Genomic DNA, 15,340 nt, shown 5'->3' on the forward strand with positions numbered 1-15,340 from the left:
CTTGGTTCGTCTCGTTCCGACCTATATGATTGTGGATGAGGCGCGGCTGAATCGGCCTTCAGTTCAAAGTTTTGACGGTGCTCACATCTGGGCCAAATGCGGGCCAGGACGAAGGTCTGACAGTCAAAAGTGTCTCACTTTACAGGTCCAAAGTCCTGGGGCTCTTCAGCCGGCGCTGAGCTGCCACTGCAATCCAAAGACCAAATTTTGTTCCTTTTGTGTTGGGATGCGGCATCCAGGCATCAAGCAAAGAAATTGCAGTATTCGTGTCCCAAACTCTCTTCCCCATTGCAGAATCTTGATTGATGTGTTAGAGCCGGTCATTGGTGCAGGTACTCACGCTGCATATATCTGCGAAAATGAGGTCGTTTCTGCCCGTGTAAAAAGCCGCCAGGCCAGCCTTGGACCCATATTCAATTCTCAACCGAGGATTTGAGTGAGGGTGGTCTGTACGATCCATGGCGATGATTTGTCGCGCGGTTGCGAAAAGCTGCATCTCCAAAAGTCCAGTCACGATGCTCAGCGGTTACTGGCCCGAGGTAAATGGAGCCTTTCATCTGAGGATGGAGCCAATGAGAGGCCTCACAAAGACCCAGCCAGCAAATCAAGTGCGGGACTGGGGATCGTAGTGTGGGTCCACACGTCCCTTCACGCCAAGTCGCTTCCGGCCTAACGTCAGCAGCAGCTTGTACCTTGTACCTTGCCTTGCAGTTTTTCCATGTTCCCACGCAGGAAGCTCAAGATCTTGAGCTCTTGATGTATCCATTTGCTTGATATTGGTTAGACTAGATTCAAGACAGCCGACTAACTACGGATACTTTACTCAAGTAAGGTAGCTAGGCACCAGGTACTACTGTAGCACCAGTACCTTGAGTGCTGCGACGTGGTCGGGGCTTCCTCGTAAGGCAGAGACACAAGAGCACGGGATGGGGGGGAGCTTCAGCCCACTACGCAGTACCCATACCCCTCTCACCCCTCTCTTCCATCCATTCTCCTGCTAATATCCTACCATCAATCTGAACAAGGTACCAAGAAGAAGTACGGATACATCCACACACTTATTATTATCATCCAGGGTACTAGGTATTCGTAGGTAGTCTACCAATACTTCACTGCACTCAGCCTTGGGCCAAGTCTCATCATCTCCAGGTGTCAGGACTCAAGCATCCAATGTCCAGTTACAATCCTCAAGTCAAGCCAGCCCACAGATCCCACTTGTCTTCAATGAAATGGAGTGTGTCAATACAGCTGCTTGCTTGCCTTGCCCCCCCTTTCCATCTGCCTTTTCCCTTGTTGCTTTCTGTCCCTGTTCAAGGACCCAGAAGGTCAGGTCCATTTAAGTCCACTATCCAAATGTCAGGTCCATGACAGTCCCTCCCAAATGGAACCCTCCCCCTCGGCTCGTGCCTTTGACCATTTTATCGCCTTTTCTTGCCTCAAACTGTGAATGCTCCATCCCATAAGGCGCTGTCTCCCGGTCTGGCCATCCCATTTGATCCTGTCCAGTCCCATCATCCCCTCCCCAATTCCCCTCAAGGCCATTTCCCCGTCGTCCTATCCTAAGACGTAAGGTGAAAGGTACACTTTGTGGTGTGGTACCTCTACTTTATCTCTTGCTCCTGCCCATTAACTAACCTGGCCTTACTTTCCTTACCTACCGTACCTTAGGTACCTGAGGAATCGCACAATATCTTTGGACCTTCCTCCCTCTGCTCGCTTCCTCTCCTCCCGTCTTTCTTCCTTTCACATCTCATCCCAACTCACCCCTCCACTGCGGGACAAAGACGAGAATTGTTCCGGCGACACCGCATTGTCATCCAGCATATTTCACCGAGGACAGATTCCGAAGAAAACAACAGACGCTGCTCTGCCTACCTTTATAATACAGCCTGCTATCCCCCTCGCCCACTCGCGTCGAGCGTTGTCACTGCTGCTGCTGCTGTTGTCACTGCTTGGACGAGCCGTTCTTTTCGGTTGATCCCGCTACCCTGTCTGTTCCGCAACTGTCGCATCGCATCGCATTCCTTGCTTGCTTCCCCACCTTTGCCTCGATTGACTCGCCAAAGATACCCCTCGATTTCTCGACAAGCCCGACACGCCAATCCTCCAAGCTCGAAAAAACAACAGCTCCAACCCCAACACCAACTCGAAAACCTCCCCCAAACGAACAGCACACAAACCTCGCAAACATGGCTGATTTGCAAGGACGCAAGGTCTTCAAGGTCTTCAACCAGGACTTCATCGTCGACGAGCGATACACCGTAACCAAGGAGCTCGGTCAGGGAGCTTACGGCATTGTCTGGTGCGTGCGACCTTTAACCTGCTCTTCCCCTCATCCCATCGGCTGTCGCTGTCTGCGCTGCTGGCGCTGATGCTGATGCTGCTGCCACCACCGCTGCCCCGCCATTTGGCCAAGAAGCTGACGAATACTCCCCTCACACAGCGCCGCCGTGAACAACCAGACCCAGGAGGGCGTCGCCATCAAGAAGGTCACAAATGTGTTCAGCAAGAAGATCCTGGCCAAGCGCGCCTTGCGCGAAATCAAGCTGCTCCAGCACTTCAGGGGACACCGCAACGTGAGTCTTCCCCTATGCCCGCTTTCGAAGCTGTCCCAAGAACCCCGCGCAGCCTCATCGCCACGCGGCTGCACCACCGCCCACGCCAGAAAATGAAAGCTGACTTGCCCGCTTTGACAGATTACCTGCCTCTACGATATGGACATCCCCCGACCCGATAACTTCAACGAGACATATCTCTACGAGGGTACGCTTTCTATCGCGTGCATCCGCCGCCCCGGTCGAATCAGCTGTGCTAACTCTTTTGTTCTGCTACAGAGCTCATGGAATGCGATTTGGCAGCCATCATCCGATCCGGCCAGCCGCTGACCGACGCCCATTTCCAGTCCTTCATCTACCAGATCCTCTGTGGTCTCAAGTACATCCACTCCGCCAACGTCCTGCACCGTGATCTGAAGCCCGGTAACCTGCTCGTCAACGCCGATTGCGAGCTCAAGATTTGCGATTTCGGTCTGGCGCGTGGCTTCTCCGTCGATCCTGAGGAGAATGCTGGTTACATGACGGAATATGTTGCTACCAGATGGTACCGTGCTCCCGAGATCATGCTGAGCTTCCAAAGCTACACCAAAGCTAGTACGTATCCCAGAAGGCGTTGCATAACTGCATTTGAGTGAGATGCTAACCACGCGATAGTTGATGTTTGGTCCGTTGGCTGCATTTTGGCCGAGCTTCTCGGAGGCCGTCCCTTCTTCAAGGGTCGTGACTACGTCGACCAGCTGAACCAAATCCTGCACATTCTCGGAACCCCCAACGAAGAGACTTTGTCCCGCATCGGCTCGCCCCGCGCCCAGGAATACGTCCGTAACCTTCCTTTCATGCCTAAGAAAACCTTCCCCAGCCTGTTCCCTCAGGCCAACCCTGACGCCCTCGACCTCCTCGATCGCATGCTTGCCTTTGACCCCTCGAGCCGTATCAGCGTCGAGCAAGCTCTTGAGCACCCCTACCTGCACATCTGGCATGATGCTTCCGACGAGCCCGACTGCCCCACGACATTCAACTTCGACTTTGAGGTCGTTGAAGATGTTGGCGACATGCGTAAGATGATCCTGGATGAGGTCTACCGTTTCCGCCAGTTGGTTCGCACCGTCCCCGGAGCTACCCAGGCCGGCACGCAGGCTGCTGGACAGCAGGGTGGCGGCCAAGTGCCAATTCCCACCGGAGGCAACCAGGGATGGAGCTCTTCGGACCCTCGGCCTCAGGAGTACGGCGGCCAAGGAGGCGGCCTGGAGGCGGACCTTGCTGGCGGCCTCGATCACCGGAGATAAAGCCGTCGAGAGTTCTTCATGGATTGGTGCGCTGCGCGGAATCGCGCATGAACGACTAGCAAAATCGGTGTTTGGTTTGCAGACTCTGGCGGGCAATTTCAGAATTTTGTTTTGGATGTGATGTCTTTCCGCGATTTTACACGTCAGGTGGGGAGCAGGAGAGAGATCAGCGTTAGAAGACGGTGGAATTGATGTTGATGACGGCCGCTCTTCCATCTGGAGGAGAGAGGAGAAGGAAGAAGAAAAGAGGAGGACAAAGTCGAAACACTGGGAGACTGGATCGCCCGAGGGGTTGAATGAACACGACAAAGATGACAGCAGCCCCCAAATTTACTTAATTCCCTATCATGCGATGTCGCGCTTGTAGTGCTATCGCCCCTTGGGCGGCTACTTGTCGGTTCTTGATCTTTGTTCGTGTGTGATGTGTCCGCAGGGATTGAACGCTTCTACCCATCTCGGTTATGTGGAATGGTGCACTGGTGGCCTAGATGGTGGCATACTCATGCAAGTTCCAATTGAGAATATCAGGCGGGCTTTTCTCAGGTTCTGCTGGTATGTCCTGGACTCTTGACAAGTTGACAGCATGCTATCGTCAAGCAAGTTTACGTCATGACCATGATAGGAAGAAGCAGTAACGCAGAGCGAGCGGGTCGGAGTCCAAATGGCTGTCACTGCACAATACGATTCGTAACCAGAGAGGTGTGAGATGTAAATAAGTAGTTTGTTTGCCCCCGATGAGACTATATACCGTCAAACGCCAAAGTAGATACAGTTGAAATAAAAAGTGAGAGTGATAGCATATGAAGCCCCAACATCTATCTGCGATGCTTTCCCTCCTCGAGTGGAGTAAGTCAATAGCCACATTATGTCTTAAGTGTACCCGAACCCGTGATCCGTCCGTGCTGGGGGTATATAATCCAAATATGAATTTGGTGAGGGAATGATGAAGAAGAAAAGTTTGTTCCGGGTTCTGTGAAAAAGAATCCTCGGTATCCGAGAACCGTTGAACGCCGTTGTAACCCCGATTTAGTTTTTTAAACGCCAGACTCGTCCTGGAGAGTCATCCCAGTGAGAGATTCAAGGCTCTCTTTTCATGCCTTGGGACCGTAGAACCAGTAGTACGCCGCGTACGGAACGCTATCGGTGGCACCGGGGGTGGTACACTGGTGCGCGACGCCGCCGGCAGTGACGACGCGGTAGACGGCAGTGACACCCTTGCTGCCGCCCTTGTCGCCAAGCAAAAGCCAGTCGACGGAGCCAGACTTCTCCGGGCCGACGTCAGCGGAGGCCGGGGCCTTTGTGCCGTTGAGCTTTGCGCCCCTGAACAAGTCCTCGCCGACCTGGAAGGTGGGCACGCCCGTGTTGTCGAAGAAGTGGACGCCGAGCTGCTTCATGGGCGCGATGCCGGGCATGACGAGGTCGGCTTTGGCCGGGAAGGGCGAGGTGGCGGAGGCGCCGAATTTGGAGGTGCCGTCGGAGGTGAGGGGGAGAGGGGTGGACCAGACTGCGTTTGTGGTGAGGCCGTTGAAGATGTCGACGGAGGCGAGGGATGCGGGACCGGTGGCGGGGTAGAGGGGTTGAGCGTCGTAGAGGCCTGCAAGGGCGCCGGTTGCCGTTGCGGTGATGGCGGTTGCGTTGACGGAGGTGCAGGTGTAGTTTTGGATGCCGTGGCCTAGGGCGATGTGCTTGAGGACCAGGTCTGCTGCCGGGGAGGGGAGTTCGACGCCTTGAGGTGTGGGTGTTAGTGATGCTTTTCTTCTTAGCTTGAAGTTGGTGTTGTTGGTTTACATACCATTGCCGTTGACGGGGAGGGTCGGAGCCGTAGGTTTGGAGACGCAGCCGGATTGTCTCTTGGCCGGGGCGGCGGAGACGAGAGCCAGGGAGGCCAGCAACAGGAATGTCTTGGCGAGCATGTTGGCTGTTGACTGGGTGGCTGTTGGAGGAGGAGGAGGTGGAGAAGAGGGTGGTGATCCGCGGGTGTTGGAAGGATGATTAGATGTGTAAACGCGAGTAGTAGGCGGGAGGAGAGTAAAAGATATATGCAGTAGCAACCAGGCCACCACACCGAAAATATGCACGACACGCGCACGAGGGCCGGAATAAGAGATTGGAGTGATTTCTTTTCTTAGATCGCTTCCTTGGAGGGAAACAGGCTGGTTGCGTCGGCTCCGGTCAGGGAATGGGGAATGCGGCGGGCCGTTTAGAGACAAGACCGGGGGGACGGGATTGGTGTGTGGAGCAATTCCTTGAGCTGAGAATAGGTACGGCGCTTAAACGCGCTGCGATGGGGTTGGGGTGGTTGAGGTGGTGCTTCTTTGACCGAGACAGAGATGCAGAGCTAACGTGGGTGACGGGTACTACTAAATATGAAATTGGGAGACAGATGAGGATGGATGAACAATGTTTTCTGAGAAGCAGTGATTCGAATCGAGAGTTGGAAACAAGGAAATCGTCGAAGAGATGAGGAAGGTTTATGCTGTGAGACGGGCCGGGAGATGGAGAAGACGGGACGGAACTGGGAGATGGACTTTATATCATCAAAGTCTGTTGCTCGTTGCTCGAAAGCTTGGTAGGAAGGGGGAGAAAAGACTAAAGAGAGTTGTTGTGGATGAGACGGACGGACGACCGAACCCTGCCACCCATCTCAGTGTGAAGGTGAGGGTAGAGATCCATCTATCCACACCACACTTGCACACACACACACACCCGAAGGAGGCGCACTAAGACTTGGGGTTCGGGTCTGACAAGGTAGGCTTCCTTCTCAGAATGCAAGGCGGAGCAAGGGGGGATCGTGCCTTTGGGACTCCTGGCCAGGGTACATGATGGCATCTGGATCTAGTCCATGATGAATGAGTGCAGCAGGATGGAGACACTGAAGAGAGAGCGAGAAAGACAGACCGGATAGAGGCAAGGAATCACGGACGCAACCCATTGAGAATGTACCAATGCTCAGTTTGTGTTGCTGATGCTACCTACCGTGCCATTGCCCCTGGTCCATGCTTGGAGGTTCATGTCGCTGCCGTCTTGAAGGGTTACCCTGCCGTTACCATCGAGGGCATCCTTTGATCCAAGGTAGGTAGGTGGCTTTGACTCTTGGAGGTCACTGTTTAACTCCATCGTTTTGCATTACTAGAGGATTACCGCAGTACATATAAACGCTACCCTACCCTCGAATTCCGCACTATTTAACCTTAACCCTTTTCTTACCTATCCTTTTTTTTATTCTACCCTCTCTCTTATTAAAAAATCGCTAGAATCGTAGTTTTAATAGCTTATTAATAAGCTAATATTATTATTTAAAAATAAGTAACCTATGCTTATATATAAGTATTAAAAGTTTTATTATTATAAAAATAGTAATAAATATATTAAAATATTTAAAAAAGCTTTTTAATAAACTTTTAATACTATTTAAAGTTATAATCCTCGAGTTATAAAAAAAAACTAAGGTATTATATTAATACGGCCCTATTTATTTTATTAATATTAATAATAATTTTTTTAATATAAAATATATTATTAATATTTTATAATTACGTTACTATTCTTTATAAATCGTACTTAACGTTAGCGAGAATTTTAGTATTATTTCTTAGTTTATTTTTTAGTTTTTTTATTAAAGCCGTTATTATAAGGTTAGTTTAGTTATTAATATTTTAGTAAGTATTTTAACTTAACTTAAAAACTTTTATAACTTTTAAAAAGAGGCTTTTAAAGGACTTATAATTAAACTTTTTATTTATTATAAATAAAGCTATTATAATTAAAACTATAATATTACGAACCTTAATAATAAGTAATTAGTAATATAATTATTTTTTTTTTATAATAAGCTTAAAAAAGTATCTTAATTTAAGTACTAAGTAGGTATTATATTATTTTATTAAAACTATATTCTTATACTTATAACTCAGAAAGAATTAACTTTCTTTAATAATAAGGTACTTAGACTCTTGGAGGTAGAACGCGAGGCGGGAGGGTATCTTTCGCGATGAAGATGGAAATGTGTGTCATCTTCCTGTGCCACCCAGAAGGGGGAAGAGAGTCGGTTTCTCGCAAGGCAGGCCGACAGAATGGATAGACAAGGGTCCTTGGACAAATCCCTCGAGGCAGAAAAGAAGGTTGTCCTCTTCCTGGTGGGACATGAGACGAAGGGGGTCGAGGCCAAGGAGAATGGAAAGAAAACGGCAGGTCGCGGAGGAGGAGGACGGAGCATGGCAGAAGTCTGAGAGGTACGTACACTCAAGGATAGTGGTACGTACATGGGCAGACTGCGGAGATGCCTGGCGCAATGCGCGTCTAAGGTCGCAAGGCACCAAGGCAGCTGACCAACGGACCTGGAGACGGCAGGAGAGAAAGTGGTGGGGTTGCCAGTGGCTGGGAGGGGCCTGTTTGCCGGCCCTTTGCAGCTTCTTCCGTCAACCGTCACTTTTCACAATTCCGACCGTTTCTTCTGCCTCTACTGCGGATGAGTCTACGGCCAGGGCACACCACGTTCTCTGCAGTGCTGCACGTCCACACATCGTACACCGTCACGGGCAGTCATTTCTTCCTGCGGTCAACCTGAGTTCGGCCGGCCTATGCTGATCTTGGCCTCGTAGAAGGCGGCCACAAGTTGTGGAATACCAGGACCCTGCACGGTGAGCCTGGCGACCTCGAGTCCATGACATCGCATGGCATGGCATCGCATGGCTCAAGTCCCACCCGTCTGACTGCGTCTGGAATCATAGAACACAACACCGAGAGCAGAGTGACAATCCTACGTGCCACACAGCCACAAGTCAGAACTTACCAACGCCGCGGCAATCTCATCTTCCGAAGATCACGAACCAAGTGCTGACCCTGGCGCGGTGATGCGCGGGTTTAGTCCCACTCATCAGAGAAAGGAATTTCAACAAAATAGACGGCGCGGCTGAGTCACTTGGACGGCGCTGTCATCCAGAGAGCAGATGGCGTCTGCCAGCGAGTCGCTGACAGTCATTCTTGGTTACCCTCTTGGCTCTTGAAGCACGTCGTAATACGTTGCAAAGCGCGCGGGTCTCCAGAAGCCAAGACTCTTGGTTGTCTCCGAGCCCGTTCTTGGCTTTGTGGAATCTTTGAACCCCTCCAAGATCCTATGGGACTGGGTCCAAGATAGCCGACATGGTGCCAACTCTGTCGCCTGTTTTGCAAACCTTCGCTCTCCATGTAGGCTGTAGCTGTCTCGAAAAGCCTCGAGTCCCACTAAGACGTCCGCTAATACGCATACAGAATTCGTACTTGTCGTTCCATTTCATTCTCGCGTCGTCAAAATACCTCATTTATTTTACTGCAACCCACCGGTTCTCTTCAATGTGGCGCTCGAGGCGTGCCAGGGTCGCCTTTGGTACCCTCACAGGAGTCGGGTCTGTCATTTGAACGTCTATAATGTCACCTCACCATTCCGTTCTTCCTCGAGGCTGTTCGACCATCGCGGGTGGGCGCGGCTAGGCGGTCTATTCAACCCCTCACGACTCCATCCTCGTGCGCCTCTTCTGCCCGCCGCTAATCCGCATTCGAGCCACGATGACTGGCTGACGGTGGCGGGGGTCGGCTGCCATGCTTCCGCTAAGCAGACACTCGAAATATAGCACGGCTACTCGGAGGACCGAGATCTTGAGAGGTCCACCCTGTTGCTTACTGGCTCAATAAGCGGGCTTCTGACCAAAGGCAGGTCTCTTTATTTTTGGGAAGCAATCACTTTTCGGTCTGCAGGCCGAAAATACACATGGACGCAAAAACGTGGCAGTCGCGAAAAGACTTGCCAATCTCGTTTGGCTATCTGGAGTCATCTCGTTCCGAGAACTCCTCGGCCTCACCTTTGGTAAACCCCGGAGGACTCTACGAAGGTTCTGCCGTTTATGAGCTCCACCGTCCGTAAGTTCCGACTCAACCGGCCGTTTCTCCCGTTTCTCGGCGCCCTTCTCCCTGCATCCAGAACGTTTCGTTTCCTTGCAACCTCGCAAAAGCGCACTGTTCACCACGGGGACAGTGGCGGACAGGGCCGTTGCTCCACTGATCTCCTCCGTGCCATCACATCACGACAGCACTTTAATTCAGACGCGACTGGAACTCCCTTCTCCTGACGAGATCTTTGATCCAACTCCTCCATGGTATCATGGCAACTCCTTTACAGCTCGACGAACCAACATCGCGAACCTGAAACCTCGTACAGTCACGTCACAATGTTTGGGGATCTGCAATGCCACGCCGGTGACATTTCCAGTGCTACCGACTTTGGGCAGCTCCAGTGTTACAGATTCGGCTAGATTTCTCAGGGGCAATCGAGTAGGAAAGTCGCTCTCCGGAATGTAGAATCTGACGGTGCCGGCCACCGGTGCCTATTCAACGGTTCCTTGTGCACGACTCAAGCTCGGAGCAGCCTCGTCCTTGAAGCTGACGACGGGCGCACACGGAGCTCCGTGTCCTGAAGATTCAATACACACTTCCCTCAGGTCTGAACTTTGAATGCGAAATTGTGGGAACAGGGCTGCGGAATCTCCGTTGGGAAATAAGCTTCACGTACGAACACCTGAATCACAAATGTCGCAATCATCATCAGCTTTCGAGGCTTACAGCAACCGCTCTCACGATGGCTTCAGGCACGAAGACTTTCCACATGAGTTCAGTGAAAGTTTCCACATATTGGGACTTGATCAAGGCTCCAATCCATCAACCAGGACTTTGGCTGGCCGGTAAGGGACAAAGACCAACGACATGGTCGGGCCAAGACAAGCACTACCGGCAGCCTTGCACGCAATCTAAGCCCCTGAGCCGATCGCAAACATTGACATGGGATGAAGTCCTCGTGTTCGAAGGCGTCTCAAATTTTCCGCGCCGCCCGCAGATTGTCTGATCAGGCGTGACTTGTCAGAGAAGCCAAAGCCAATTCCTCCGGAGTGTCGCGTTGCGGGCGACAGAAAGATGACGAGCTGAGATTCGTTCCCTCGGGGCCTCCAAGCGAGGGGAAACTTCCCGTTTCAAACGGCCACTAAGCCTTAGCCTACGTTTCAGAGCACAGCGCACTGACCACAGCCTCTGCGAATCCCTTCAGGTTCCCAGCTGTCCCTGTTGCTCAACTCTGTTGGTCTCCAGGAATTCATCCCCAGACGACCCAACAAACCCACTTGTACGCGGAGGATCACCCTTTTCGCGAAGCCCTACATTTGGGGTTCGTCCATATTTTCGCCAGTGTGTCGGCGATCAAACCGAGCATCACATCCTTGAATGATAGCAATCAGTACCTCCTGAACTACAGGGACTGAATGCGACTTTGGAAACCCCTAACAGTTCCATCGTGCTGCGCGGTGCCTTTGAAGCGACGAAGGCGGCAGGTCGGAATTGAGTCTGAATCATTGATCTTGATGCCAGCCCCTCGAGACAATCATATTTGGAAAGTCGGCTTGACAAACGAGGCGCAGTCTGCCGAATCAGCTTTTTCTTTGCTGGGGGATCGTTGGGCCGTGGTCTTCTTTCTTCCGGCCGGTTGACCCAAGAGAGCGGTACCTTGTGTTTGTGACCGTCTGATCGACGTCAAGCATCCAATTCACATTGTCAAATACAGCACTGCCTGCGTTGACAGCAAAGCTTCTGGAAACTGCAGTGTTCTCGACTTACAAGATTGAGGTTCAAAACGTGGCCGAGAGACGTGCCGCAATCCTGCATTTCTCACCGTTTTCTGGAACTTCGAATACACCACGGATGGGTATGCAAGCTGTCCAGAGACCGATGTTCCCTCCACAAGAGCTCTCGACGCTACGTGCGGCGCAGATGAGGTCGCGCAGAGTAGCACACCAGTTTTCTGAACCCGAATTTGCACGCCGAAGCGGCTCCGATGGCATTTGGACAGTACTTTTCTCTCCTCTACGTCTTCTGCGTTGCTCGGACTCTTTCCGAGATACATTGTTCTGAATCAGATGGCTGGCGATTTCTTAAGAGGGGCTCGCCCATGAGGCCGTCACAACCACCACGCGATTCTGCGGTCCCAACCCCCTCTTCACAGGCACACCAGACGGCTAGTTCATGTCACACAGACAGAAAGTCTTCCCGCTTCTAGCAGCACGCAGGCGGACTAAGGCACAGCCTGCCGTAGCACATCTGCAGATAATCGACAAAGCACTTTCTCCAATTTTCGCAGTCTCTCATGACTATCGCGGCAGTGGACCGCGGCGGCCGCATGGCGTTCTTCGAGCCAATCACCCACGTTCATGGTTTTGAGTATGGGCGCTTACGTCGCATGCCAACGTTGGACTACCTACTGCAATGCTGCATTGCTGCAGTGTAGGTATCACGACAGAGCGTCCATCGTTCCCCAGCGCACGCTATTGACCTCGCTTACACCGCCTACAGCCGCGGTCTGCCGAGCTTGCTTGCCATTATCGCGCTAGCGATTGTCAGTCGGAGTCCTCTTCTGTTCCTTTTGACCGTTTAGCTTGCTTGGCCTACTTGGCCACGAGGAGGGTCGGGCGTGAATGCGCTTGTCGCCTACGTTGGACATGATGCGGTGAGGCGACGGTCGTGGTGTTGGCGCTAGCGACGCGGATGTCGGATGTTTGCTCATGATTCATAGTCTTGACACTGTTGGAAGCCGAACCGGATGAACAGGAAGGTGGCCAGCATGGCAGTCTGAACCCTGGCCTGGCTCTCACATGATTGATTCTACCTGCACCGGCGAGGCGTACTCCGACTTGCTTGGACTTGTTGGTCCGCAGTTTAGCAGTGACGGTTGATGGCCACAGAGGCTTCAGGTTCCCTGTCGTGGCTATTGCGGCCGGTTAATGGCCGCGAGGCAGACTTGATGCGTTTGGCATTCTTGCCTGGCTTTGCAGGAGAACTTCCAAATCACCGAGCAAGAGAATGTGCAAGGCACGTCGGGGCCTCGGTCGCCTCATACATGGTTGATTCTTTGGTAGCGTTTGACGGGTCCAATAGGTGCCGCATGCGGGCCACCATCTCCGGCGATGTAAGCCACCTCTTTCTCTTGACAGATGAGCTTTACCATGAACCCCGCCATTTATATTTGGCTCGTCGTGGGACTGGTGGGCTTTTGAAGGATGAGGTGTGTGTGCTGACCGGACTTATTGGCAAAAGGTAAGGGTTGTGGGATGCACAATCCTGTTTACAACACCAAGAGCATGTCTAATCCTATCAAGAGTCCATATTGGCTTTCAGTAGAGAACGCACTTTCCGTTACATCCATCAGGAAGCAATTCGTTACCCTTCTGTCATGCGCAAGATTTCTGAGGGGCGGTAGACAGGTCGCTGCATGCTCGTGCGCTGAAGCCTGTGGGCCCATCCTCTGGTTACACTATATATAGCAGCTTGTCGCCTCTCCACCCAACCAACTATCACTGGATGCCCACATCCACCAATCCCCGATAGTCTAGTGGTGAGGATATCTGCTTGTCACCGGGGAAATCCCACGATTCGCAGGGGACCGGGGTTCAATTCCCCGTCGAGGAGTTTCTTTTGCCTTTTTGCACCATGTTTGGATTTCTTTTTGGTCTAAGATGCTATCGGATGATTTTTTTGGCTTGCGGACGACCTGATGGCGCGTCGTTGAGGTTGATATGATGCCGCGGATACTCGCGATCCCCCTCAACAAGTGCATCCGTGGCAGGTCCGTGGGGATATGCAAGTATCGAATCAAGTGCAAGATGTCTCTAATTAAGCTGATGTTCTTTCAAGTGTAGGGCTGAAGGATAGCCTTTTCACTTTGAGACTGTGCTGTTCGCCCTAAATGTCGCCCACTGCTCATGCATTCGCTGCACTTGTCCAGGCGTAAACTCGTTCCAACAGTTACTACAGATCTCGTCAGTCCACCGCGCAACTTGGCCGACATATCTCCAGGTGACAAGACTTACTCTGCTTGATAATTCATAAAGTTGTAAAGAGGATCCACGCCCGGCAAACCGGGACACGTATCCTGCCCAACCGTACAATTCCAAGACGGCGTAGCCTGCGCGGGCGTATCATCCACATAGTCCGTCCCGGTACATCCCCCCTGGAAAGTATGCGGCAGCCCGAACCAGTGTCCGACCTCGTGGACCGCCATGTACCCGCGGTCGTTTCCCGTAGGCGAGTCCGCGCCGGGGACCGTGTTGGCGTCGATCTGGCACCCGTCCAGGATGAACGTCTCGGACCCGGGGAAGGCGTCGGCTTCCGGGTAGAAGCAGCGGCCCAGGGTCGGGTGGATGGCTTGCACGTAGATGTTGAGGGCTTGGTAGGTGCCTTTGCGGAGCGCGGATTTCATGGCGAGTTCGTCGGTTGGGTTCGTGACTGTTGACCAGCTTGCGTTCACGGTGCGCGAGGTGCCGCTTAGGGTCATTGTGATGCCGTATTTGGTGAAGGTGTCGTGTAGGACTTGGAATTGCGCTTCGAGGGTGGCTTGCTGGAGTCTGGTCAGTTCGGCAGCCTATCATCAATACATGAGTATGCTCATACACTCAAGAGAGCTGTTTCATTGGGGGCAATTGAATGGAGATAAACCGGAACGGAAATGTTGGCTGCGAGAATGCTGCTCCCGCTGCTCACGTCTCTGCCTGCTAGCGATTTGGCGATTTGCTGATCGCTGGGGTCCGGGGTTCCGCAGAAGGAAGTTAGAGAGTGCAGGGATGCCTGTGCCAGTGAGGCACTCAAGAGCAGAGAAAACAGCATCGCGACGGCTGTAATGCGGTTCCTGCGACGGTAAAGACTGTTTTGAGTCCGGCGAGGGCAGGTTCTCTCAGTGAGTGACGATGTTTATTTTGGAAGTCGAATAAAGATTCGACCCGGGGTATTAGGGGATAACGGCAGACGCGTAGCCACTTTGCCAAGGTTTTTGAAGACTTCGTATTCTCGTTAAGATAGATTGGCGGAGGGGTCGATTAGCACCCCATTGCAAGGATTGTTCATTAGAGAAGGTGGTAAGAAACGAATCCGAACCGACTTGCAACATGACGTCGTTTGAGAAAGATATTGCGATACGTACAGCTTCTTCTCGAGGTTGACGACATGCTGCACCTGACATAGATGCAAGATGATTTAAATGCCTTTGTCATTGGTTATATGGATCACCACCGAGCGCTGAAAGAGATGAGCTATTTGTGGCCTTGAACTCTAACACACTAGCTTCGGTGAAGTGCAACGAAGCCGGTCGTTCCGTTCTCTGAACAAAAAGCCAGCCTACGTTCATCACGAGGAGATGATACATCAGTGGGTTCCTTTTCTGAAATACTCACCATACATGGCTGTCGAGCTAATGACAAACAAACCGCAGAGAGAACCTTACACAATGCCAATGACCACTTAGACGTTCTATTCTTTTTTTTTCTTTTTTTTTCTTTGACTAAATGCAACGAGACGTCGATCCAGTTCAGGAAGTAATTAGTAGATACACAAGGCAAGGGCGACAAGAGCTCTATAATGCAGTTGCTCCTAGATCGCCTCGAGCGGAAAACCGAAGTTCATCTACACAGTAGGTTCATCCTACCATACATTGAT

General features: G+C 51.9%; 3 protein-coding genes across 3 annotated transcripts; 1 reads left to right on the top strand and 2 right to left on the bottom strand.

The window, feature by feature from the left end:
* Positions 1 to 2,189: 2,189 nt before the first annotated feature.
* On the top strand, positions 2,190 to 3,841 carry CABS01_11986 (uncharacterized protein; the record flags this gene model as incomplete). Its single annotated transcript, XM_060545340.1, has 5 exons — positions 2,190 to 2,302; positions 2,444 to 2,576; positions 2,697 to 2,763; positions 2,835 to 3,149; positions 3,210 to 3,841. The coding sequence occupies 5 exons, from the start codon at positions 2,190 to 2,192 to the stop codon at positions 3,839 to 3,841; spliced, it is 1,260 nt and encodes a 419-aa protein (XP_060396856.1).
* A 1,091-nt stretch (positions 3,842 to 4,932) lies between these two features.
* On the bottom strand, positions 4,933 to 5,754 carry CABS01_11987 (malate dehydrogenase; the record flags this gene model as incomplete). Its single annotated transcript, XM_060545341.1, has 2 exons — positions 4,933 to 5,567; positions 5,634 to 5,754. 2 exons carry the CDS (start codon positions 5,752 to 5,754, stop codon positions 4,933 to 4,935), a joined length of 756 nt encoding a protein of 251 aa, XP_060396857.1.
* A 7,815-nt stretch (positions 5,755 to 13,569) lies between these two features.
* On the bottom strand, positions 13,570 to 14,515 carry CABS01_11988 (metalloprotease 1; the record flags this gene model as incomplete). Its single annotated transcript, XM_060545342.1, has 3 exons — positions 13,570 to 13,660; positions 13,723 to 14,249; positions 14,303 to 14,515. The coding sequence occupies 3 exons, from the start codon at positions 14,513 to 14,515 to the stop codon at positions 13,570 to 13,572; spliced, it is 831 nt and encodes a 276-aa protein (XP_060396858.1).
* Between the last annotated feature and the right edge of the window lie 825 nt (positions 14,516 to 15,340).

Source organism: Colletotrichum abscissum (assembly GCF_030869225.1).
Source record: "Colletotrichum abscissum strain IMI 504890 chromosome Unknown Scaffold_35.1, whole genome shotgun sequence".
NCBI lineage: Eukaryota > Fungi > Ascomycota > Sordariomycetes > Glomerellales > Glomerellaceae > Colletotrichum > Colletotrichum abscissum.